This window comes from Typopeltis vanoorti, chromosome 21 (genome assembly GCF_054136105.1).
Source record: "Typopeltis vanoorti isolate ZY-2024b chromosome 21, IOZ_Tvanoo_1.0, whole genome shotgun sequence".
In the NCBI taxonomy this organism is placed as follows: domain Eukaryota; kingdom Metazoa; phylum Arthropoda; class Arachnida; order Uropygi; family Thelyphonidae; genus Typopeltis; species Typopeltis vanoorti.
In genome coordinates this window covers 14,173,422-14,199,862 of record NC_143569.1, presented here as the reverse complement: position 1 = coordinate 14,199,862, position 26,441 = coordinate 14,173,422, and the positions used below count along the sequence as shown (strand labels likewise).

General features: G+C 35.5%; 1 protein-coding gene and 1 long non-coding RNA gene across 2 annotated transcripts in view; one reads left to right on the top strand and one right to left on the bottom strand.

Moving 5' to 3' along the window:
* Positions 1-26,441, bottom strand: part of LOC150094636 (oxysterol-binding protein-related protein 1-like) — a 714,206-nt gene that overhangs the window by 346,040 nt on the left and 341,725 nt on the right. The window contains exons 13-14 of the mRNA XM_090411347.1: positions 19,465-19,689; positions 7,665-7,854 (exon numbers count right to left, since the gene is read on the bottom strand). Of these exons, the coding sequence (XP_090267473.1) occupies positions 7,665-7,854; positions 19,465-19,689 (415 nt within the window). The remainder of the gene's footprint in view (positions 1-7,664; positions 7,855-19,464; positions 19,690-26,441) is intronic.
* LOC150094637 (uncharacterized) overlaps positions 1-26,441 on the top strand; it is a 150,024-nt gene that overhangs the window by 49,206 nt on the left and 74,377 nt on the right. The gene's annotated exons all lie outside the window — the stretch shown is intronic.

Sequence of the window (26,441 nt, the reverse complement as noted above, 5' to 3'; positions counted from 1 at the left end):
TGCAAGACCAACTAGGATTAAAGAAGGAAAATACAAAGAATTGAGACAAGAGGCAGATAAAATCTGCCAAAGTAAGAAAAACTAGCCATTAATGAAATGATATGCATAACAGAACAAGCGATCTCTGTAATTTGAAATTATATAATAGTTACTACTGCAGAATATGAATCTGTAGAACTACCATCAAGGCAAGCACTTAACTATATAATACATTCATTCAGGAACAACAAATCCCCAGGAATAGATAAAATTCCAGAGTTGCTGAAAGCAGATGGAAAGAAACTAGAAGACAAAATATATGAATTTATTTTAACCATAGGGGTTGAAGAGCATGTATCAAAAGGAGAAAAAGTCTGATCTGCCCAATATACAAGGGGTGTTCATAAAAAAAAGACCGAACTTTTAAAACTTGCCATCCTGGTTGGCCGAGTGGTTAGCATATCTGCTCTCCAGCCAAAAGGCTGTGGGTTCGAATCCCGCCATGGGCATGGATGTTTGTGATTGTCTGTGAAAGTGGTGGTGGGCAGGAGATGGTATTGGTGTAGATGATGCAGTTTGCTGTAGTTGGATTGAGTGGTGGAGATGGAGGGCTGTAGAGGAGGTGCCCTCCCTCGATGAGTCTGTGGACTCCTTGGAGATGTCACATAATAATAATAGTAATTGTCATCACAAAAGTTGATAAGGATAATGTGAATATTCAAATGATTACTACTGAGTGTTATTGTAAACTTAATATCTTGCTCAAGGATAGATCAACCTACAATGTGATTAGGAGAAACTTAACTAAGAGTTAAATAAATAAATTACTGGAACACTGTGAATGTAATGAATGTACAATTCATGGGATGTGACCACTGTTAAGAAATTATGAATCACCATGCTCATAAGGATGGTTATCCATTATACCCTATAGTTGATTGCATTACCTTTTAGACTTTCTAACTTGTGTCAATTGGCCACACTAGATCTTATATTAAAATTAGCAACAAAGATCTATGTCTGCTCAATAATGAAATAATAGTTTGCTTTCATGTAGTACCTATTCACCAATATACACAATGCACATAACAGCTTCCATTTTTACAAGCTGATTTCCCTAAAGACATTGTTAAAATATTTATATTCACCACCAGTGTTGGCTATTTTATATGGCAGAATTACAAGCAGAATGAAGAAAGGCTCGATGATGACTCCAATAATTTTTAGTTTTCCTTATTCGAGTGAGTAAATTTCTGTTAGACTCAGGAATTCTCCATTTGAAGTATTCTACACTCTTCTTTAATCAATGAAAATTTTCCTCCTTGTAGAAATCTGTCCTTAACCTGAGACCATGAAAGCATCGTAGTGCTGACAGTACTAATATGCAATATACAGTATATCATCATCATCACTATCAAATTCCTGACATGTACCCTTAGAGGGTATACAAGATATTATGATAGTACTCAATGAAAAAGTTAGATCATTACTAACTTCCTGTTAGCAATTGTCATCCAAATTAAACTTATCTGTCAAGACTAATATTATCAGATCTTATATTTCTGTCTTCTATGGCACTTCTTACTGTATCAATCCACATAGATTTTGGACATACTTGCAATGTTTTTTCCTACATCCTAGCAAAGTCATCCTTGTTATGCTCTAACCTTCCCTCTCCCATTCTGTTTCAGTGGCCATATCACCTGAGATCAACTTTGCTAACACATTTCTGAAAGCTAGCAATGTCAAGTTCTTTCCTAATATCCTCATTTTTAATATGATACTTGCAATGATCTGTTCACTTCCCTAATTTTCTCAGAAATCTCATATCTGTGGTCTCCAATCTTTGTTCAAGTGTTTTTTTTCTAACCCAACTCTCAGATCCATAAGTTAGATTTAGTTTGATCAGTGTTTTGACTAATTTCGCTCTTAGTCGATATAAATTTCTTCTATTTACTTCCATACAAGATGGACTAATTCTGTTGTCCATTTCCATATTTAATTTACCATCTTCACTACAAATTGTGTCTAAATACTGAATTGTTTTACTTGTTCTATAGTTTCTCCATTCAGGATACAGTTAATGTTTTCAATGTTTCTGCCTATTTTCACCATTTTTGTATTTTTTTATTGCTGATTTTCATACAAAATTTATTACAGCAGTTATTCTGTTTTATCAGGAATCCTACAGACTGCTACTGGATTTATTTAGAAGAATAACTTTATCTGCATAAAGTATAGAGCAGAGATTAATATCTGTAATTTGATATATTTTGATGCCACTTTTTTTCATAATGTGATCTATATAAATGATGAATAATAGTGGACATAATGTGCACCTTTGTTTCATGCCTCATTTATCATCTAACCATCTTCCTGTACCTCCTTTAGTTTCACCTGCTGACTTACAACTCAAATATAGACTATGTAGAGGTTATATAATGCCCCATTTATATCACATAACTGTAGCTAATTGACCAGCTTTTCTCTTGACACCTTAAACATATGGCTTTTCCAGATCTACAAAATTTAAATGCAGATCATTGTTATATTCCCATGATTTCTCAACAATTTATCTTAAAGTGGAAATCTGATCCTTCTATTTGGCCTGAATCCAGCTTGTTCTTCACAAAATTTCCCTTGCAAAAATTTTTCTTAGTCTTTTCTCAAGTATATTTGCATAATTCTTACCAGTTACATTCCATAAAACTGAATGTGAGAATTATGGAATGAATTCCTCCATAATTCTCACATTCAGTTTTATTTCCCTTTTTAAAGATAGGTACTATGAGAGCTCTATTCCAATTATCTGGAATTGGACCCTCTGACCAGGTCTTCTGATTTATGCAGTGTAGCCACTAAGAAACTTTTATACCTCCATACTTGAGCAGTTCTTTGAATATCATCTATTTCAGTTGCCTTTCTACATTTCAGGCATTTGATAGTTTTTTTTTTACTAAAGTCTTCCCAGGACTTTTGCTTAGCTAGTTTTACAAAGTGCTTCATTCACTTACATTTTTGTCTGTATTCTCTAAGAGCATAAGCTCGTTTAGTTGCTGTGCACCCTACAGTAATGTCTGTGAGGCTAGTTCTGCAAAAGAATGACCAAGCTGGAGGGAGGAAAAAAAAGTAATTCTTCTCAACAGCTTGCTTCTCCCCCTGCCCTCCAGCTTGTTCCTGAGTTACTCAATCTCTGGTACAAAAAAGCATTTTTAGCCAGAGAAACTCAGATTTTTCATCTCACAAACTCAGAAAAATCAACTGTAATTCTACCCAGAACTGATTAGGATTAAAAACACAAAATATTAGCAATCACCTGCTGTATTCTATTATCAGTGTCAATTGTGTCACTGTCAAATACACATAGTGATGATGTATAGTGTAATGCAGAGGTCGGCAACGCAGTGCCCATGGGAGGGATGGCGCCCGCAGTGAATTTTTAGTGCACTCTCAGAGAAATTATTGCAAACTACTTTGGAGCTTGCAGCGTAGATTGCAGTATATCTGAGAGATACATTCATTACTAGCATGTGCTAAAATGCAAGAAAACATAAAGAAAACACATTGCAAATATAATACATGATGGTACAAATTAAGTGAATATTGAATACAACATTATTTCATAGCCAAATAGAGAAATTACAAGAGTTTTGTGCCGAATATATAGAAACTAAAAGTTTCAGCGGATGCAAGCATAAGTAGTGCCTTATGGGCAACTACTAGTAAAGGTGGAGTAAGCTCCAGACCTCTTTCCTTAGTATTTTCCATAAATATAAAGCACATCTTGCAGAGGTCAGCAACCTTTTTAATATGAAGAGCGCAATATAAAATTTGAAAATTACAGAGGGCTCATGACACAGGCATTTTTTTCTCTCATTTCAGGCTTAGAAATTCTATGATTAGTTGTTTTTAAGAAAAATGAGATTTCAAATTTTAACATTATTTTATTTACCTCACATTTACAACATATTTTTATCACATATGAATGAATATAAAATACCATAAAAAATAAAAATAAAAAATGAATACAAAAAGAATATTCATGTTAACAATTAGCATGTATCTGTCAGATCAAATGCGAGCGCCTTGCTTTATCAATCATAATGGCAAATGTATTTGTTTATTATGCAATAATAGTGTGGCTATTTCTAAAAAAAAGTAATAAAGAAAGACATTTCAAAACCATTCATGCCAATTGTAATTTTAAGTTCAATTATTTAAATCAGGAGGAGTCAGCAATGCAGCGCCCACGATCGTCATGGCGCCTGCAGTATTGCACCCTTCATATTAAAAAGGATGCCAACCACTGGTATAAGATGATGAACTAGACAAACAAATTTCAAAAAAGATGTTAGGGTTAGTGAGCTGCTTCTATCTATTCCACTGGAAAATTAAGACACAGGGTATTTGTTTTATTTATATTTAAATCCTTATTATAATTAATATACTCTAAATGCATGACAATCCTTTAACACTTAAGCTTAAAGAGACAAATTCATGTCACTTCCTTCCTTTAAAAACATAATTTCACAATTTTATTCAGATACAAGTAAACTTTTTCTTCTTCCTGATATTATGTGCTTAGGGATACAACTGCTGATACTAGTATCAACTATTATATCTTTTGGAATATTTTGACTTATTAAAGACTGTTAACACTGGCAGCAAAGAGTTCATCAATAACTTATCCTACTACTTCAATTTTATTTCACTGAAACTTTTCATTTGTTTGTTAAAAACTCGGCACACTTTAGGTTTCAACAAATATTTAAAAGTAGTCAAAATAGTTTTTATCCTACCAATCCAACCATCTGCTCACGGTCATCTAGAATTTTCCTTAATGTCACCTGTAAGATGGATAACTACAAACCATAATTAATGATCTTATCCATAACTTTTAATGCTTTTTTTAATTAAAAATATGAATACATAGGAAGTAAATGCGGCCGAATGAGAAGTAGTGAGATAGAGAATGAAATTGTCAGAATGCACGATTTAATGAAACAGATATTGGAAATGAAAAATGAAATGAAGAATATGTAGAGTGATGTTAGGCATCTAGTTTAAAACTAATGAAAGTATGCAAGAAAACAGAATGAGGGAACAAAGAGTAAAAGAATAGAAGTATATGGAGACTCCATAATTAGAAGGCTAGTTACTGACAGACTCCATAATGTCTGCTATCCAGGTGGGAGAATGAGTACGCTAAGCTTAGGAGACAACTTCGAGCTATAACATGGAATGAGGAGTTGAGCAGTAAAGAAATAAATGCTGCATGGAAACTTACAGAGAAATATATAACAGCATCATTGTACAAATGTATCCCAAAGGCTGAATAAGGTAGGTGTAAAATGGATGAATGTGGAGCTTAAGCATGAAATTTAATTATAAGAAAAAGAAAGTACTTTGGAGGAAGTGCAAGACAAATAATGATAATCAGTCACATGAAGAATATAAAGAACAAGCCACGAGAGTGATCAGTTAGTAAGGAAAACAAAAGTAGAGTATGAGCAGAAATTGGCAAATCAGGCTAAGAAAAATCCTAGAGAGTTTTTTTTTTTTTTTTTTTTTTTTTTTTTTTTTTTTTTAGATATGCGGCAAGTAGAAGGAAGAATAATCATGGAAAGATGAAGTTAAGGGATGAAAGTGGTAGAATGGTAACTACAGCAGAAGACATTGTTAAGGTATTCAGTGATCAATTTATAAAGGTGTTTCATCCTGATCAGGGTAGAATCATGAGGAACTTAAGTGTAGAGGACATTGGAGAGGATAGCTTAATTGTGAGTGAGCAGGAGGTATTTGAGGATATAAATAACCTTGATGTTAATAAGGTGATAGGATTTGATGGCATATCACCACGCATCTTAAGGGAATGTTCCAGAGAACTGGTAGTAGCATTAGCATGCCTGTTTAATAAGAGTTTTGCAACAGCACAGGTTCCAAGGGAGTGGAAGGAGGGTAAAATTGTTCCACTGCATAAAGGCAGTGATAAGGCTGTAGCTTCAAACTATAGGCCAGTCTGGAGTTGTGGTGAAGGTCCTGGAGAGATTGGTGAGAAGTAGGATACAGAAATGGGTTGATAACAGCAGTATTCTCTGTGGTTATCACTATAGGTTTGTTAAGGGGAGATCATATTTCACTAACTTACTTATCTGCTATAACAAGGTAACAAATACCTTGGACAAGGGAGATGCATATACAGTGGTGTACTTGGATTTTTCAAAGGCTTTTGATAGACTGCCACATGACAAGCTCTTAAATAAATTGAAACAGATAGGATTGGATAACAGACTTCTCAGTTGGATCATTGACTGGCTGTCGGATAGGTATCAGAAAGTTGTATATGGGGATGCAGTATCTGGAAAGAGAAAGGTCACCAGTGGTGGGGCCATTGTTGTTCAATTTGTATGTTAATGATATTGGGTTGGGTTTAACTAGTGATATCTAGGGTTTGCAGATGATGCAAAACTGGGGAGAGCAATGCACAGTGAGGCTGATGTTGATACCTTACAAGAGGACTTGAATAGATTGCATGAATGGGCAGGTAAGTGGAACCGTCAGTTCAATGTTGCCAAGTGTAAGGTTTTGAGATTTGGTAAGCAATGATGGGATGCAAAGTATACACTTGGTGGGGAAACTTTAACAGAAGTAGAGGAGATGAGAGATCTAGGAGTAATGGTGGACAAGGACCTGAAATTCAGGGGCCACACTGCACAAGTTGTGAACGCATCGAATAATGGCAATGATGCAGAGAACCCTGACATGCAGAAATAGAGAGGTTATGATTCCATTGTAAAGGCCTTGATCAGCCTCATATGGATTATTGTGCACAGATTTGGTTGCCGGGTTTTCATGGTGACGAGGATATGTTGGAAAGGGTACAAAGAAGATTCACAAAGATAGTCAGTGGTCTTTGGAATGTGGAGTACAAGGACAGATTGAAAAAATGTAAGTTGCAGAGCCTCATGAATAGGAGGAAGAGTGGGGGGGGGGATATGATTGAGACATATAAGCTGGTCAGGGGTTGTTATCAGGTAGACATGGAAGAGATTTTTCATAGAATGGGAGAGAGGAGTAGAACAAGAGGCCATTGCTGGTAACTGTATAAGGAGGGTGTGAGCAAAGGAGTGAGAAGCAGATTCTTTGCATAGAGGGTGGTTGGTGAGTGGAATGCATTGCCTGAGTGTGTTGTGGATTTGTTGAATCAGTTTAAGACACGGTTGGATGAGCATTGTATGCAATAGTGAGTACCTCCTACAATGAGTCTCTGACTCCATGGAGGTCAAATGTTAATAATAATATTTCACTTTTCTTTACAATAAAACAACATCTTTAGTTTCTAAATATATACCCACAGTGTTCTCTGTTTATTTTAAACAGTAAACACTGAAAAGTATGGAAAATTCCCAGTGGCTCTTATGTATGAGTATGCATATCTATGCATAAATGGCAACATTTTGGAGTACTCAAAAATGTTTTTCTCTGTTACTGAATTTAAAAATTTTTCTACTCCTCTTCTATAAGTGAATTATTAATAGCGTGTAAATTAAATTTTCAATCATTTCAAAGAAGGATGTCCTTCTGCATAAATTAGTCAAAAAAAGGGAAAATAGTCACATAATCTAGAATTAAAAGCTGATAACCAATAATTTATATAATCAGCCTGCTAATCTAAAAAATCATACCTCCATCATAGGCATCAAAAAATTCATCATAATCTGTATCAGCATGAAAAAGAGGAGAACGAGAAGGAGAATTAAAAGAAGATGCAGTTATAGAGCGTTCTAGTTCATGGTGCTCTTGGGCTAAAACATGTAAAGCATCCTGCAAGACCCTACATCTTTCTTGTTCCTGTTTTAACTGTAGCATGCGTACCTGAAAATAAATCAAACTCATAAAGCAATTTATAATTATGAAATTATTATAATAAGCTTATACTGAACACAGTTGCCTATAAACCAACTTAGATTGTTTACCTGCCATGAATGCTTTTGTGTATGTAGGCAAGATTCAGGTGATTTGAAGCAAAAGCAGTTCAACAGTAAAATATAATAATACCATAGTTGTTAAAAATAATATGTTTAAAAATTTTTGATTGTCTGGTGTGCAGCACCATTAATAAGAATGATTTAATGATATAAAAAAGGATATCACAGTATTGCTTTTGTCTAGAGAATATGAATTTTGGAAATAAAAGAATAATTATATAGGAAATATTTCTCGGCATCGTTAGATTCAACAACACACACACACACACACACACACACACACACACACACACACACACACACACACACACACACACACACACAGCTATTTTTTAAATGATATGTCACTTCATCCCAATAAATCAATAAGAGTTCTATAAAGTGATCAGTGATGTTACATCTGTGTCTTCTTAAAGTTAATAAGATTTCATTTAGAAAGTTAATTTTTATTGAATAAAACATATTCCATTTTGTCCAATTTGCAGCCACTGATGAGTGGGTAGGTGTATTTGTTAAGTCCTCTGTGTGTGCGAGCATGCATCCCACAAGGTTCCTTTAAACATGTCAAAGAAAACTTTGTCAGTTTTTTTTTTTTTTAAATCATAGCTGAGGAGACATCTTCAGTATGTTCATAAGTGCTCTGATTTGTAATTATAATTTTTATAATATAATTTTCTTTAAAATTAGTGCCATGTTATAATAGCATTTTTCAATTTACAACACATTAAGGCCAGGAATGAACAGAATTAAAATACAAGCTTATTAATAATGGATTTGAATGCTACAGTTTATACTCATTAGGAAAATGCATAAAGCACTGTTCCAAAGGACAGAAATAGAGAGGAATGAATGAAGAGGAAGAAAAAAAATTGTTGTGTGAATTTGAGTTGCAAATTAAGTCCTTACCATCAGTGCACGTGGGGGGGGGAGAGGAAATATGCAAATTGTATTGAACAATTACCATTCAAGCATTTGTAGAAAATGCAACCAGCAGAAACTTAACATCTATATGAAAGAGAGTACAGTGAAATGGTAAAAAAAAAAAAAAAAAAAAAAAAGATGACATTAATCAACTTAGTGCTATTTTCCATATTGAATCAAAGATTTTTATTGATATCTCAGAAGCATCATCCAAGTGTAACAGTATTCAATAGCTGAATGGATTTGTATTTGATTAACAGCTGTTTAGTTAAGTAAAGTAACATACTGAGTGAAAGAGAAAACCCTAATTTCTTGGATTCTGAAGAGACACTTGCAATATGTTTATGCCATGAAAAACTGGAGGTAACAGTTATCTCAAGAAGAGAAACATCTTGTCTGGAGATGTATCAAAAACAAGTTAGAATTGGGTGCTGCAAGCACTGTAACTAACAAGGAACCCCAACTAAAGAATGGTTTGTAGATCTGATTTTGGAATGTAGGAATGTATATTCTAGATGTTTTGGTAATTTATGTAGCGCAAGGTTTATCAAATGAGAATGAGGAGTGCAATTTAGAGCCACCAGCATTATTATTATTACCTGACCTCCAGGAAATCAATGAACTCATTGTAGGAGGTCTATATTTTCTCATGCCAAAGGATCATCGAATCATACCTTGAACCCATTCACAGTTTCTGTAATGCATTCTGCTCACCAACCACTCTCCATGTAAAGACCTTGCTTCTCACTCTCCTGCTCACATCCCCCTTATACAGCTTCCATTAATCACCTCTAGTTCTACGCTTGTCTCCTTGTACTCTATGAGATATCTTCTCCACATTAATCCAGTAACAACCCCCTCACTAACTTACATGTCTCAATCATATCCCCCTCTTCTTCCCCTTCTATTCACAAGGCTCTGTAAATTGCATTCCCTTGATCTCTTCTCATATCTGACATTCCATGACAGATTCAAGATTTCAAGACAGTCTTTTGAAATTTAGGGAAATATTATGGTCTCTTCTGACTTCTGGTTGCAGAAGTCAGTAGAGACCATACGATGGAACTTCGTTAACAAAGTGAAGTTAGTCTGTTGTAGATAGCCAAAATAATACAACAGCCATTTCCAACTTTTCCATTGCATTTGCCCAAAATGGATGGCATAAGCAAGAAGAATGCATTCCACAACTACTCAATCATGCTGAATAACAGTAGTAGAATCCATACTGGTTTGTTTATTAGCTGAGTCTAGATATTAAAAGCTGACAGTTATTGTATTTCTTCATTACTTTAGAAAGTACAGAAGCAAAAGAAAGAAGGACAATAACTTGATGGTAAAGTTTGTCACACTTCTTAGGAATAGGTTGAATAAGGGTAATTTCCTTGCTAAAGGAGAAATATCAGTGAAATAGTACATGACATAAAATGAGAATCAATGCAGGAGTACAAACCTTTAGAAGAAGGAAAGAAACAGCATCTGGACAGGACACTTATTTGCTATCCAGATTGAAGAATATATATATATATATATATATATATATTTTTTTTTTTTTTTTTTTTTCCCTGACACTTCTACCCATGAAAGGTTGGGAACCTATAGATTGGTACCATCGGCACAGAAGGGTTTCTGTTTTAGTATTTTTTTTTTATTAATTTATATATATATATATATATATATATATATATATATATATATATGTTTTTTTTTTTTTTTTCATAATCTGGAAACACTGTTCTAGAGACGAAACACAGAGCTTTTTGAAGCCAATTCAGGACTGCAATAGTGGGGTGGTGATCTCACACTGAGAAAAATTTATCTCCCACCTAAATACAATTACAAACATCCATGCCTACAGTGGGATTTGAACTACACCCGTTGGCTGGAGAGCAGATATGCTCATCAAACCAGGATATGATCTCTTTTTGAAGAGTCTAAGGCTTCTTGAAGGAGTCTAAGAAATTGCTGGGTAAGGGGATTCTTCCCCTGCCTAGGTTACAGAATGCCTAAATATCTATAAAATCTCTTCCTGGATACATTCAACAAAGATACTCGACAACATCTAATGGCAGCCTAATCTGCACAATTCATCTAACCTTATAAGAAAAGAGTACAGAAACATGAGAAGAACCTGAAACTTATGCGTCCTAATCACATCCATCATTAGATTCCAAGGATGATCACAACTTAACTACCCACCTGTCAATGAGATGCAAAATTACCCTTTTATCAACTTCTATGTTTTCATCAATTTGTCCATTTATCAAATGTTAATGACTGCTTTCCCTCAATCTGTCATTACATACACAATTCCATTTGGCCCAGATATCATCTTGTTTACCTGCTGCTAGATCTTTTTGACTTTTCATGGAATTCAGGTGACTACATCTGATCAGAGTAGTAGTCTAGATTGGTTTTATCAAGGTCTTGCAACATGGAAGAATTTTCTCATTCCTACACATCAGTGCTCTCTTCAGCATAGCAGATATCTGATATAACAACCACCTCAGCAATGCAGCACCTAATATTTAATTCTATCTACCATCACCCCCATCCCCAAGTCTCTAGTTACATTGAAAACTTGCAAATTCCCATTAAACATAACACTTTGCATGCATCATCCTCACTTCAAATTGCATATATCTGAAATTAGCAACACTTAATTGACATTCAGTTAATGTCCCCTGTAGAATCAGTCTGTTCAAATGTCTAGAAAGATGCTATATCAGCTGTATTCTTCTTTATCATCCTTTCAAACTTGACATCAAAAAATGGGATATCATATTCCAACACCATTTCTAATAGTATTAATAAACAAGTTAAGCAATGATATCCCAGGCACAGAATCCTGAGGTACATCATGTCACTCTACTCTTAGACTCAGCACTTTGTTCTCAATACCACTTGAAGGACGTCCAAAAAGTGTAACCACACCAGAAATCATAGATCAAGTGTATGATATGGCATTGAATGACCAGCAAGTCAAAGTGTGTGAAATTGCTGAGACTATAGGCATTTCGAAAGAATGTGTAGGATATATTTTGCAGGAAGAATTGCAAATGAAAATGCTTTGCACAAGATGGGTGGCACACTTGCTCACAGCAGATCAAAAATGCACTCGCATGAAAACAGTGCTTGGAGTGTCAGGAAAGGTCATAGCATCAGTGTTTTGGAATTCTAAAGACATTTTGTTTATTAATTATCTTGAAAAGGTTAAAACAATAACCGGGGAATATTATTCTGATCTTTTAACCAGACTAGATGAAAAAATTCTTGAGAAAAGACCCGGTTTGCAGAAAAAAAAAAAAAATCATCTTTCATCAGGACAATGCACCTGCCCACAAAGGTGTTTTGGCAATGGGAAAATTAAGGGATCTACACTATGAATTGTTGAAACATCCACCCTATTCCCCCAGATTTGGCTCCCTCTGATTTCTATCTCTTCCCAAAACTAAAATTCTTCCTCACTAGTTGTCAGCATTTTCTTTGAATCAAGAGGTGATTGCAGCTGTAGAGGGGTATTTTGCAGATCTTACTGAGAACCACTACAGGGACAGGATAATGGCACTGGAGCATCGCTGGAATAAATGTATTAGTCTTAAGGGAGATTATGTTGAAAAATAAAAATAATTTTGAAATTATAAATTCGTTTTTTCATTGTTAGGCCAAGAACATTTCAGACCACCCTCATACATGTCTGCAAGGATATGTGCTTTGCATTATGGGATACTAAGGCAAGTGATGTGAAGTCATACCACCTTTACCATGAGTTTGCTTACACTTGGATAAAGATTAAACCAAGTATATAATTTCTTGGTATCTTTAATTTATAGTAAAACCAAGTGGAAAAACTTTCAACAACTATCTCTAATCCAAAGTAATAAAATTTTTATGGTTTTCTTTCCTAAATTCTTTATGATTTCTGGTGTTATTTGATCATAGCCTGCTGATTTGCCTAATTTTATTTTACTTATTCCTGCAAGAAATTCAATTTCTTCACTTTGATCTTCTTCTGTTTTGCTTGCATGTCTTGCTCTTAGAGTTCTATTTTTTCTGTGTCCTACATCTTCCAGTAATTCCTGGTAGTACTGTTCCCACCTTTCCATGATGTCTCTGGGATTTGTGAGTAACTTTCTATCTCCTTATTTTTGATAAACTTTATGGGGCATTCTTTCTCTGACCTCATTCTTCTTAAAACATAAAAGTGTTTGGTTTCTTTAAAATTTTGTTCTAATGAGGTCTTCCCAGCACTTTCTTTTCTCTTTTTTCACTAGGGTCTTAACTTTATTTCTTTGATTGTTGTATAACTCTCTGTCGACCTGCAACTTTGATGCTATATATATCTCTTCCACAATTGCTTTTTCTTTTTAATTTCTCAGTCCACCAGGGTGTTTTATGTTTTTTTGTTTATTGGCAGAAGTTCAAAAGTGTTTTGAACTTCTGCTATAGACTTTGTATTGGTCTTCATAAATCTCTTTTTCTACTGCTTCCATGTTCTCTTCTATTTTACTTTTCTACTCAGTGTGTGTTTCTTGTTTGTTTAGTTTGTAGTTCTTTATCTTAGCATTTATTTCTTTTATTTCTTCTTTATTTTATGGATTGTTTCCAATACCCCTACCTATTAATATTGGAAATGATCCATAAAATAAAAATTCCTCTATGTACTCTTGCATTTTTTGCATACTTCCAGTAGGATCTGCTTATGATGGGATAGTGAATAATAGATTTTTCATTTCTGCTGAACTCTTCCTTGGTAAACTTATGGATTTCTTTATTCTTGAACATAGTATTCACTATTACTATATTATTCATAAGGCAAAGATTAATTATTCTTTTTCCATTATTATTTGGAGTTATTTCTCCTTGTGATCCTAAAACTTGTTTTGTTTCTTCATCTACTTGATTCCCTACCTGGCCATTAAGGTCTCCTAGCAGTATAATATGCCCTTGAACTCTTTCAATTTTTTTTTTTGTAAGAATTCAAAGAATTCATCTTTAATTTCTTTATTGGCATTATCATTTAGGCCATATACAACAATTACAGTGAATACATGGTTACCTGATTTAAAATCTATAGTGATTGTCAACAACCTTTAATTTATTAACCATTTAGTAATATTTTCTTCAAGATCTGGTTTAATTATACATGCTACCCCTTGTTTTATTGAGTTTGCTCTTGAATAGAAAAGTATATATCCATCTTTCAGTTCTGGTGACCTTGGCCTTTCTTTTTCATTTCTGTAACTGCTAGGAGATTCAATTTCGATTTTTTAAATTCATCTATGAATTAGTTTTCTTTACCATGTAAACTTTTAACATTCCATGTTCCGTATCACATGCACCTTTTTCCTCGCTTTGTCATTAATCATTATGGCAGTTCAGCTATCTCTTTGTTGTTTCTTTTAATGTATGGAGTTTTAAAGTGTGTAGGTGATTAGCCTTCAGCACCCGAGTCTGGTGGTGGGGCTACCACCTTAGAAGCTCCCAGACCAGCCTATGAGAAAAGTTGCTATTCTGTTGGTCTGCAGGCGGTATTTTATTCCCTCCCCCACCCTTCATAGTAAACTATGACGAGCATTCCCCAATCCGTCACCTGGGGATGTATCCGATGTGGGTTACAGGTATCCCCGCACAGGCAGAGATTCTGTAGGATGATTTAAATAAATTGTGTGTGTGTGTGTGTATGAAAATAATAATTGTTGTCAGTTTAATGTGGAAAAGTGTAATAAAGCACTTCTGGATGAAAATATTACATATTGTGTACACTGATGGTAATGGATTGCAAGAAATTGATAAAGCTATGGATTTGGTACTCATAGTAGACAGTTGAATTTCAGAGGACATAATGTGAAACTTGGAAAAAATAGCTGAAAGAATTACTTGGGAAAAGTTATTATCTCTCTAAGGCTACAATTTCTTGTCAGTAATAATAAAATAGTTGTTGTCAGCTTAACGTGGAAAAGTGTAATAAATTAAAGATGGTAATGGATTGCATAATGGGGGGTGGGGCTGGAGCAAGTGTTACAGTCTCTGAAATGTAGTCAAACAGTGAACTGCAGTAAAACTTGGGATACTGAGGCGGTCACTACAGAAAATCCTTAAGGAGCTGGGTGCCTTTTTGTATGTCATTCAGGTAGGTCATTATTTAACAGCAACGGATTATGCTGCACGGCAGGAATACTGTGCATTTGTGCTGACCAATGTCTAGGAAGATCTGTCTTTCCTCCCTAATGTCTGGTTCTTGGATGAAGCAGATTTCTATCTAAGCAGTCATGTAAACAGACAAACTTACAGGTTTCTTGGTTTCTCAAGACCTGAATTTGTCAAGAGAAACCTCTTCAAAGTGAGAAGGTCATCATACTGTGTGAAGTTTCTGGCCATGGCATAACTGGGCACTACTTCATTCACTACATCGAGAATGTGTTGGTTCACCCAGGATTTGCATAGAATGTGTCGTACAAAAAACATTCCATTTTGATGCATAGATATTCCAATAGGATGAAGCAACCTATCACACATCACGTGGTTCTAGAGCCACATTTATCAGAACATTTCCCTGGGAGGCTCATTTCGAGGTTTACAGAATTCCCATATCCTTCACATTGCTTTAATGCCTTAATTTGGGGTATGTTGAATGAATGGATGGGTATTCTACTATGACTCACCTTCAAACCTTGATATACTAAGGGATAAAATTACACAATATGTCCAGCAGATGTCCTAATCCTTGTTCTCCAAGATGACAGAGAACCTTTGCATGTGCTACGAAACCTGTCTTGAAAGACAAGGTGTCCGCTGAGAGACATAATCTACATCATCAATGCTTTATTTAATCAAGATTCTACAGATAGTTGTGGATGTACATATCATCATGTGTAAACACATATTTCTTTGTTAATAAATCCCTTTACTCCATAACATTCTGGCATTCAGAACTGCTTTTTTTGTGCCATACTGTATTATAATGATAGTGTAATGTTAGTATGGTTTGGTTGTGAATGAGTGTGGCATGTTTGCTTTTGGAAGTTATTCAGTTTGAAGCACTTTTTAAAGATTATAAGGAAGAGTATAATGAAAGTCAGTTGCTGGAGCCAAGATAAGTTATATTTTATGGAATATTTTTGAAAACTTTTAAGCATTTCACTGAAAATTTATTTAATTAGCAATACTGAGATTGAATGTGTATAAATTATCAAGGTTGTTAGCAGGTTTGTAGTGAATTTTGTATATAACAGTTAATGGAGGCAAAATGGCAGTACGAACTAAGTCAATCAGATGCATAATGTAAAAAATCAAGTGTGTTGCAGATTTTACCAAGCTGGTTCATTGTCAGAAGTGTACTATGTATGCATGGGTGAATATGGCAGAAATGTCTGATGAGAGATTAAACAAGAGAGGTTAGAGAGTGAGGGTCAGTAGAAAGTGTGATATGTTAATGGTTTGTAGTGATTTGAATGAAAGTCAGGAATCAGAATTGAGGAATACCAGACAAAATGTGAAAGGCAGTGATGGATGTAAGACTAAGAATGATAGCCAGAAGAGTAAGCATGAGAATATTAGTGTGGAGAATGTGATTGTGAATATGGAAGCAGAAGTGTTTGCCTGATTGACAAAGCAAAAGCTGGCATAGCTGCAGCAACAGAAGACTGCTGAATAGCAAGAATTGAAGAATGAAATAATTAAGACAAGAAATGAGGTGAGACATGTACAGAATGAAATTAAATATATAGTGGATAAAAAGAGAAGAGTGCGAAAGAATAAAATGAAAGATAGGGGAGAGAAAAAGTAGCAAATGATTCAAGAATAGACTAAATGAAGATTCTAACATAAAAGTTGTGGTGGATGAGAGGGTGCACAAGGCATGTTTTCCAGAGGAAATAAATAGCAGGGTGATTGAGAAGCTGGATATAAGTGTGCAAGAAAGTTTCACTTGAAATGTTGTGGATATGGGATGTAATGCTGGTCTTCAGGTTCACTAAGTTGGCTATCACAAATGCCTTTGAGTTGTCCCCCACAGCCAAAAGTCACAGGGGCTGAGATCCAGCAAGTGCACTGGCCACATAAAAAATAGTGGCTGATGATTCTGTCCTCAGTAAAATGCGCCTGAAGGAACTACTTGACAAGGGTGGCGATGTGAGGAGGGGCACCATCCTGCATAAAAACTCCTGAATCCACGCAATGATGCTGCTGAAGTGCTGGAATCACCTGACTGGCTAAGAGAAGTGCATATCCATGGTCATTAATATTGCAAGTAATGAGACCAGCAGGACCTAGCTCCTCAAAAAAGAAAGTTGCAATAATGAATTCTGCTGTAAAACCACTGTTCTACTTCAGTTAGCATAACTGAAGTATATGTTACACCATCAGACTTCAAGGGTACAATGTAGTAAGTTTTGTATATTATATATATATATATACAGGGTGTTCGGGATAAATTTGACAGTTTCGTAAGGAAAAAGAAAATCTTCTTTGTATCTATTAAATTTAATGAATTGACAAAAAAACATTACAGGCAGAGTTAATTACAATACTATCAACAAGATTTACTCAAAATAACCACCATTAGCATCGATCACAGCTTCAATTCTGCTTCGGAACCTCGAACAAGCTGATGCTACAGTCTCCCTGGGAAGGGCCGCAAAAACTGTTTTAATTTTATCCATTAACTGGGCTTTTGTATTACTGGAAGTGCGATTGGTGTCTTTTTCAACTGCGCCCCATACAAAATAATCCATGGGGTTAAGGTCTGGGGAGTTTGGAGGCCAAACATTTGGACTGGTGAAGTCGTAGAAATTTTCAGACAACCATTTTTGACTTTTCCCAGAGGTGTGGCAAGGGGCCGAATCCTGCTGCCATACATACGGCCTACCATTGGCTACCCTTGTTATCCAGGGCTTGACTACAGTTAGCAACTCCACGAACAAAGCCCGAATTCCAATGCCAGGGTTCTTCAACACCTGTTCCTGCAGATTTGTGAGGAATTCTGCTGTACGAACGCAATCAGATCGTCTGCTAGGGATCTTTCTTCTTGCTACATCCTCATAGTCACCATTGCAAGTCTCTAGTTCATGCCTGATTGTTTTTACTGTATTCAGGGAGCATTGGGCAGCAGTCGTAATATCCTTATTTTGATGGTGGGCACGAATCATCATGATACAAGTTATTCTCTTCCATGATTCAGGTGGGTTCCAGCTATCCATCCTTTCTGACATCTTGTATATGAATGAAGAAGGGTCCAAACTTTTAAATGAAGAGAAGTGTGTGTTAATACATGTAACTTACGGAAAAATATAATTAATTATAAATATGTCAAATTTATCCCGAACACCCTGTATATATATATATATATATATATAAAAGAACGAAACTTATGAACAGTTAATAGTGATCACTTCTCAAAACTTGGATATTAGCATATAGTTTGATCAGTTCAGGTTCGGACTAATTTCTTAGCATTTTACATGTTTCACGGAAAAGACAATTGAATTGAACTTGCAGGAGTGATGAAATTTTGTCTGGTTCCAAAGAGCTCTATGTCTAGTGTCAATAGTGTGAGAAGCAAGGCCAGACTTGTCAGATTCCAAAAATGCAATATAGTCTTGATGTTCTTCAATTCTAATCAAGGAAGAACAGCCAGTCTGTCCAAAATGGGAAAGATTATGACTTTTTAGGGTAATTGACAGACACCTGGTAAGGAAAGAGGTAATGATGTATCCTTTGTTGATGGTAGGAAGAAAGTTTCTGAACTGGTTTGAAGGAAGAATATAGATTGAATTTACAAAGAATCCTTGCTATTTGTTTCGAGATTCCTTTAAGATAGGTATTGAAATTCTTTTCACATCATATTGTAGTCTGGTAGAAGGATGATAATTATCAATAATCTTTTCAATTGTAGTTTTGAAAATCAGTGATAGACGGAATAAAGCCAGATTGCTCCCTCGAAGCTATGATCATCAAGCAAAAATTGTCATACTTCGGACATATTATGCGAGCAAATGACAGTCAGGAGAAGATGATGATGCTTGCTAAAGTTGATGGAAGAAGGAGAAGAGGAAGACCAAGAATTAGATGGGTGGATGGAGTTAAAGAAGTCTGGTGGTGGGGCTGCGCTTGGAAATTCTGAAAGACATGGTCGGGGACAGATATGAATGGAGAATGCATGTTCATAGGATCACCAGGAGTCGAAAATGACTCGATGGAATATAATAAACACATCCATTACATATTAGATTACTTTTAATTTTATTCAGTTCATCTAACAAATGGGGATCAGAAGAGCAGATCATATGAGCTCTGTGTACAAGACATGAAAATGCCCATTTTTTTGTGATGAATGAATATTTCTGCCAGTAAAGGTTGGCTTCTGATAAACTGAAAATTCAACATGACTTGTTGGATTACAAATCATCACAGTATCCAAAAAGGATAGTTGGTTATTGAATTCAAGTTCAATAGTGAACTTGATATGGAAGAAAATAAAGAATCCATTACTGTTAGTAGTTATGCATATTTTGGATTAAAATTTTTTTCATTTTAAAAAATTTTAAAAAGAAAGAAGAAAATTAAGCTACAAACTCACCTCTTCTTGCTGAGAAAAAAGATTCATGCAGTGAGCAAGACTGGAAGCTACTTTATAGGAAGACTCAATAATCATATTCAGTTGACTAAATATTAGCTGCCAGGAACTTTCACAGTAGTCTAGAGAATTCTGATCACTATTTTCAATTTTTGTACTTTGCTCTTGTATAGCCATTTTTGCAGAAATTATTTCTCTTTCCAAAAGCTGTTGATGGGCTTGAGCTGTCTATTTAAAAAATAAAAATAAAATTATGATGATAAATATGGCACTGGATATGTATTCTCTTCCCATTTCATTATACTTAAAATATATTTGCATTCATCTAATGTTTTATGTAATTTTAAATAAACATCATTTTACTTTATAGGAAGACTCAGAGTAAGAGGCCCATTACATTAAACTCATTATCATTCCTTAAATGTGTTCACTGACACTGCATTCACCACTTCCCCTAGCAAATATTTCATTCGCTCAGTATGAAAAAATTATCTCTCATAAATTTTCCCACTGTACTTCTCAGTCCCTCCAGCAATGACAACTTTGTTCTATTCTTTGGCTGCTACATAGTGAAAAAAATTCACTTATCTCTGTCATTATACAATAATCTACAAAATCTTTTCACCAACACATAAGTCATTATTGCAAGGTGTTGCATTTTGGAGTGCAGAAATAAAAGACTATGGTATTATTTAAATTGATTGTGCTGTACTGTAGGAGTGGATGAGATTCGAGATTTGGGCAGATGGTTGACAGTACAATGAAGTTTAGAGGACATATTGCAAGTATTGCAAAGACTGCACATTGCAGTTCTGCTATGACAAGAAGTACTCTAAATGTAGGGATAAGGAGGTGCTTGTGCCACTGTGTAAAGCAATAGTCAGACCACACTTGGACTATTGTGCTCAGATTTTGTCACCTGGTTTTCAATGTTATGTGGAAACATTGAAGATGAGTGATGGATGAAAGACAATATCAGGACTCTGGAATGATATTGTCTTTCATCCATCTATGGAGAGAGGTTGATATAACAAAGACATGAAAGTTATAACAAAGATATAACAAAGACATTAAAGAGTGGTATGAATATAGAAAATGAGAGAAAGGGTGTGCAAGAGGAGCAGGGAACAGGTGGACAGGGGTACACAGTATGAGAAGGGTTGATGCTCCAAGATGAGAGCACATGTACACAGGAAAGGAATGGGATGACCTGGGATCGAGAAGAAACAGTTGAAATTGGAGAGGGTTCTAGAATGAATGGGCAGAAAGGGAAATGGCCCGAGTCAAGCATGAAGAGATCACATCGGGTGAATGGTATTGGTGGAACTAGCTGTAGATCCAGAAATGAGGTGATCATTAAAAAAAAAAAAAAGCATAAGTTAGGAGGGGAAGAACCAGAGGCCATCCTTGGAAGTTATGTAAGAGTGTGGTGAAGAGGGGTGTGAGGAGTGAATTTTTTAAATGGAAAACTGTCAGTGAATGGAATACATCACTGGAATATGTTTTTAATGCAAGTGTTAAGGATCTTAAGATTCAGTATGATAAATATGTTGTCAGTTGAATAAATCTGTTGCACCTTCCATATTTAGTCTGCAACTCCATGGAGGTTGCAACAATAATAATAATATTATTTAAATTAAGGGGATATTAATGTTACATTGCCAAAATGAAGCCTATTGGCTCTTTATTTAAGTAACAATAATAATTTGCAGCATGTTTTATCTCCTTTGAAGTGTAACAATATTTCCACCTTTCATTCCTTTAGGACTCACCCTGCAGCAAGACTCATGTTAAACAAGTGTGCCTATGGTGCCATTAATTCTTATACAGCATTCCCTCAACACGCATGGTGATATATTGTCAAGTCGTACTGCCTTTTTTGCCTTTGGAATATACTCAGACATTGCTGCTGTTAAACAGCTCTTGATCAGTACCTAAGCAGTATTTATCTCCTTTTCATGCTATATCTCCCACTTGTCTCCTAAGTTTTTCATAATCACCAGCCTTGCAGTTTCATATATGTTCTGTTTTCATAGACGCTCTTATGTGACTGAATTCAAACCAGGTGATCACTTCATGGTCACTCTTTCTCTCCAATCAGGGAAAGATTAGATTCTCCATTCATAATCACATCTTCTGATATATAACTAAATCTAAGAATCTTAACCCTCACATGCCCTTCATTACTTACTAAGATTGTTGTCTCTTATTGAGTTCTCAGAAACTAATAAATTCATTCTTCTTATTCCCTGATACTATTTCTTCATTCCATAACTAAAATCATCCATAACGATCACTCTTTGCTTACTCACTATGTCAAGTTGCATATACATTTCTTTGTCATTACCCTCCACATTTCCCAGCCTATATCAACGCCAAACAAAATATTTCATTCTATTAACCTCCACCTCACACCATACTGCTTCAAAGTCACTTCAATATGATATTTTTTGTGAGGATAGGAAGGGTGGGCCAGAATGTACCGCCCTTCCTATCCTCACAAAAAATATCATATCATTCTATCTGACCATATTTTGCTTTTTCAACTATTTTTGGGGAAATAAATTCAATCGATGCAACAATTTCATTTCTTGGTCTATAACCAGTCCTACCCATGTTGCTCCTAATCTATGACTTCACACTTGCTCCTGTCCACTTGTCCTTACCCTCTGTCCCATATACCTCTCAAGAGACTCACTATGCACCCACGTATTCCAGGCCATTCCAATCCTATGTCAACCAACCTGATACATGCATTCATTACTACTTTCAGACTCCACCCTCTTTACACTGTATCTTGCAGACCTCCCCTGTCCCATCTTGCATCCCTGTTTGACTTCCATTCTTGTTCTCGCATTCTTATCTCCCATCACACTAATCTCTCCTAGTCTGCTCTCCTGCTTATTTACATCATCTGACTACTGTGAACACATCACTGATTGCACTTCCTTCTAGAAGTAGCCCTTCCAAAACTATTCAGGTGCAGTCCATTGCTCTTATACAGTTCCATTTGTCCCTCAAGCTCATCCCACGCATTCACAAAGTGCACTCCTTTCCTACAACACATTTCTGTTAACATTTGATTCAAGATTTTTGCTCCCCATTGTAACTCATCGTCATACCTGAGCAACACACAAACTACTCTTCCTACCACACTGCTGTCTTTCATTCCTGATATCTTTCCTCACATTCTTCTTATCCCCCAACCAAATTCAACCACTAACTCCATTGCACACTTCTCATATCTCCAGCATCTCAATCACCTTGTTGGAATGTTGCAAGTGCTAAGTCCAGTCCTGAAGATATTTCAGGTGCAAACTATGCTTGCTTACGCTTGGATAAAGGATTAAACTAAACATATAATAATTTATATCTCAGTCACCTTGTTTCATCCTCCCTCCTGGAAAATAGACCTTGTGCACCCTCTCATCAACCACACTTTTTATAACATAATCTCAAGAGTAGTACTATATAATAATATAGTACTACTCTTGACTCATTTGCTGCTTTCATTTTATTATTTTTTGCTGTTATATTCTTGCATTCCAGCAATCATTTCCAGTATTTTTCTATCACTCAGATTTTCTTCCATTCTTGAAGTCAAGCCAACTCTTGCACCATCAGTTAAGCTTACTTTTGCTTCCACATTTATTCTTGCCTTTTCTTTTTCCATATTCACTATCAGATTCTCTGCACTCATATTTTCATGTTCACTCTTCTGGCTATTATTCTCAGTGTTACACTCATCATTGTCTTTAACCTGATATTCTTCATTTTCTGTCCATGACTTTCATTCAAATCACCACAGTCCATTAATCTCTCAACAAACACAACTACCGCATTTATGCACGCACACACACACACACACACACGCATACATATTACACACTTCACAATGAACCAATTTAGTAAAATAGACGCTTTTCAACACATTAGATTTTTGCACCACACATCCAGTTTTTCTTATCAGTAATTTTGTCTTTGTTAACTGTTATAAACAAAATTTCCTACAAACTCTACTATGAACTTTGATAATTAATATAGTTAATCTCAGTATCACTAAATAAATGCATTTTCAATAAGATTCATATAATTCTTGAAAAATATTCCAAAAAATAAAACTTATCTTTGCTCCAGCAATTCTAACAAATTGTTTAAATTAAAGACACCAAGAAATTATATACTAGGTTTAATCCTTTATCCAAGTGTGAGGAAACAAAATTTGCACCTGAAGTATTTTCAGGATTGGGGCAACTCGTACATAGAAGCTGATGACTTCACATCACTTGCCTTAGTATTCCATTATGCAAAGCACATATCCTTACAAGTATGTATAATGCTATGCATTATGGAAAGGGTCACTACCCAGACCGGTTTTGACCTTTATTGAGGTCTCATCAGTGGGATCCAGACCCAGAGGTGATACAAAGGTTGAAGTAATGCCAAAGTCATAATTTCTTAAATGAGTAGCCAAAAGGTGTCAAGCCTTATTATTAAAATACTGTGGATTAGATATAGTTTTGTTGGAAGTTTTTCCACTTGGTTATACTATAAATTAAAGATACCAAAAATTATATACTTGGTTTGATCCTTTATCCAAGCGTAAGCAAACAAAGTTTGCTCCTGAAGTATTGGGACAGCTCATATATATGAAGGATATACTTGTATATATGTGAAGTCATCAGCTTCTATTATACGAGTTGTATTCCATTATGCAAAGCACATATCCTTACAAGCATGTATAATGCTATGCATTATGGAAAGGTTCACTACCCAGAGGTGATACAAAGGTTGAAGTAATGCCAAAGTGATAATTTCTTATATGAGCAGCCAAAAGGTGTCAAGCCTTATTATTAAAATACTCTGGATTAGAAATAGTTGTTGCAAGTTTTTCCACTTGGTTATACCAAAAATTATATACTTGGTTTGATCCTTTATCCAAATGTAAGCAAACAAAGTTTGCTCCTGAAGTAATGTGACAACTCACATATATGAAGGATATACTTGTATATATGTGAAGTCATTAGTTTCTATTATACAAGTTGCTCCAGTCCTGAAAATACTTCAGGTGCAAACTTTGTTTGCTTACACTTGGATAAAGGATTAAACCAAGTATATAATTTCTTGGTGTCTTTAATTTATAGTATAACCAAGTGGAAAAACTTCCAATAACAAATCATTTCTAAGCAATCTCCTCATGAGGATCACCAAACAGGTTGCATATTACTTTTGAGAAAATTTCAGTTTTTATGGAGATTTACCATGATTGGTATTCCCCAAAGAATGAATGCATGAAAGAACTGCTCATATTGTTTCTGGAGTGATGTTTCAAAAAGAATATTTCCTAAACATAGTTTTATTGAATTTGGAGATTTTTGAACATTTACTTGTATTATAGAAAAGGCCTTGTATTTGTAGGTCTTCTTTTTTTTTTTTTTTGATGTTGGCTAATGAGCATATGGATTCTGTATTGGGCATAGCAAGTTGAGGATTCCTAATAAACCTGTAGGTGAAAGATTCATTCTCTTAAGAAGGAAGAATTCAGTGTGAGAACTCAAGATGCTACCATGGGAAAGGAGACTTACTGCAACACTACTGTCCCTTGTAGGCAAGCCTGCTAAGCCAACTTATCCTGGCTGGGCCATCCAGAACTACCCATATTTCCAGAGCAAGGAGACTACCATGCTCCCTCCTTCAAGATATCCACAGATCATATCATATGTCAAATATGATGGCAGGACATTGGATCCAAGTGACAATGTATTTGGTAAAAAAAGACTCACGAGAAGTAGAGTAAATAAAACATAACAAAAAATAGACAATGATGAAAAATGAAAAGGGTCAGTACTATCCACCAGACAGCCTCTCCACCAAAAACAGGTGCCCCATATGAGACTGGGGGAGGGAGGGGAGGAGAAATAGATATATTGGGAAAATACACTGGTTTCTATAAATTAAGGGGAAAAAAAAAAGAAAAATCATAATAACTCAAGAGAAAAGAAAAAAAAAACATATGAAAGTCAGATACATTATGTAAAAAGTGATGCTCAGTCTGATTATTATATACAAATACGTGGCAATGTCAGCAGCATATGCAAATGAGCCATAGCATAAAAGTGGATATTCCAGAATGGTTTTCCATTTCAGGTCAGGAGTGAGAACAAGACATTTCATGATAGCAAAATTCTTGGATATCAGCAAGACATCATTTAACTGATGAATTTAGGTGGTAAGCTATCGTAAGATTAGAGGACAGCCAAAATCAGAGCCAGATGGTTGCATGTAAGTCATTCTGTAGTTCACAGACTGTTGAATTTATTCCAACAGTCACAAACAGCATCATGGAGATACAGTGAAGGAAAGCTACAACCATAGAGGGTGACCAATATCTCTGATTATCTGCTCACCAAAACAGGAGTGCTACCCCGAATCAGTAATGATTCGACTTTGCATTGGCTACATAAACATCGGTGTCTGCTTCCGCTGTGCACAGAAGGCTTCATGAATGTGGGCTGTATGCTAGGTGACTAGTAGTCTGCATGCCCTATTCTAACACCACAGGAAAGAATATCTGAAATGGACCAAGCTCCACATCAACTGGACCCGAGGCCAATCACTGTTGTTGGTATTGTTTACATGAGCCCTGATTTGCTCCACAAAGCAATATTAGGTGTACTCTGATCTGGAGAGAACCAGGAACACGTTATTATCCCTCTAATATCTGTTGAAGGGACACTAATAGTGAAGGTAGTGTGATGGTTTGGGGAGGAATCTCATTGGGCAACCATGAAATGCTGCAAATTACAGAGACAAGGTCTTGGATTCTTATGTTGATCCATATGTGGGTGCAATAGGGAAGACATTTATCCTGCAAGATGATAATACTCATCCCCATCAAGCAAAGCTCATGGATCAATATCTTCAAGAAGAGATTATCATACATATTGACTGGTCAGTCAGGTGACCTTAATCCCATTGAG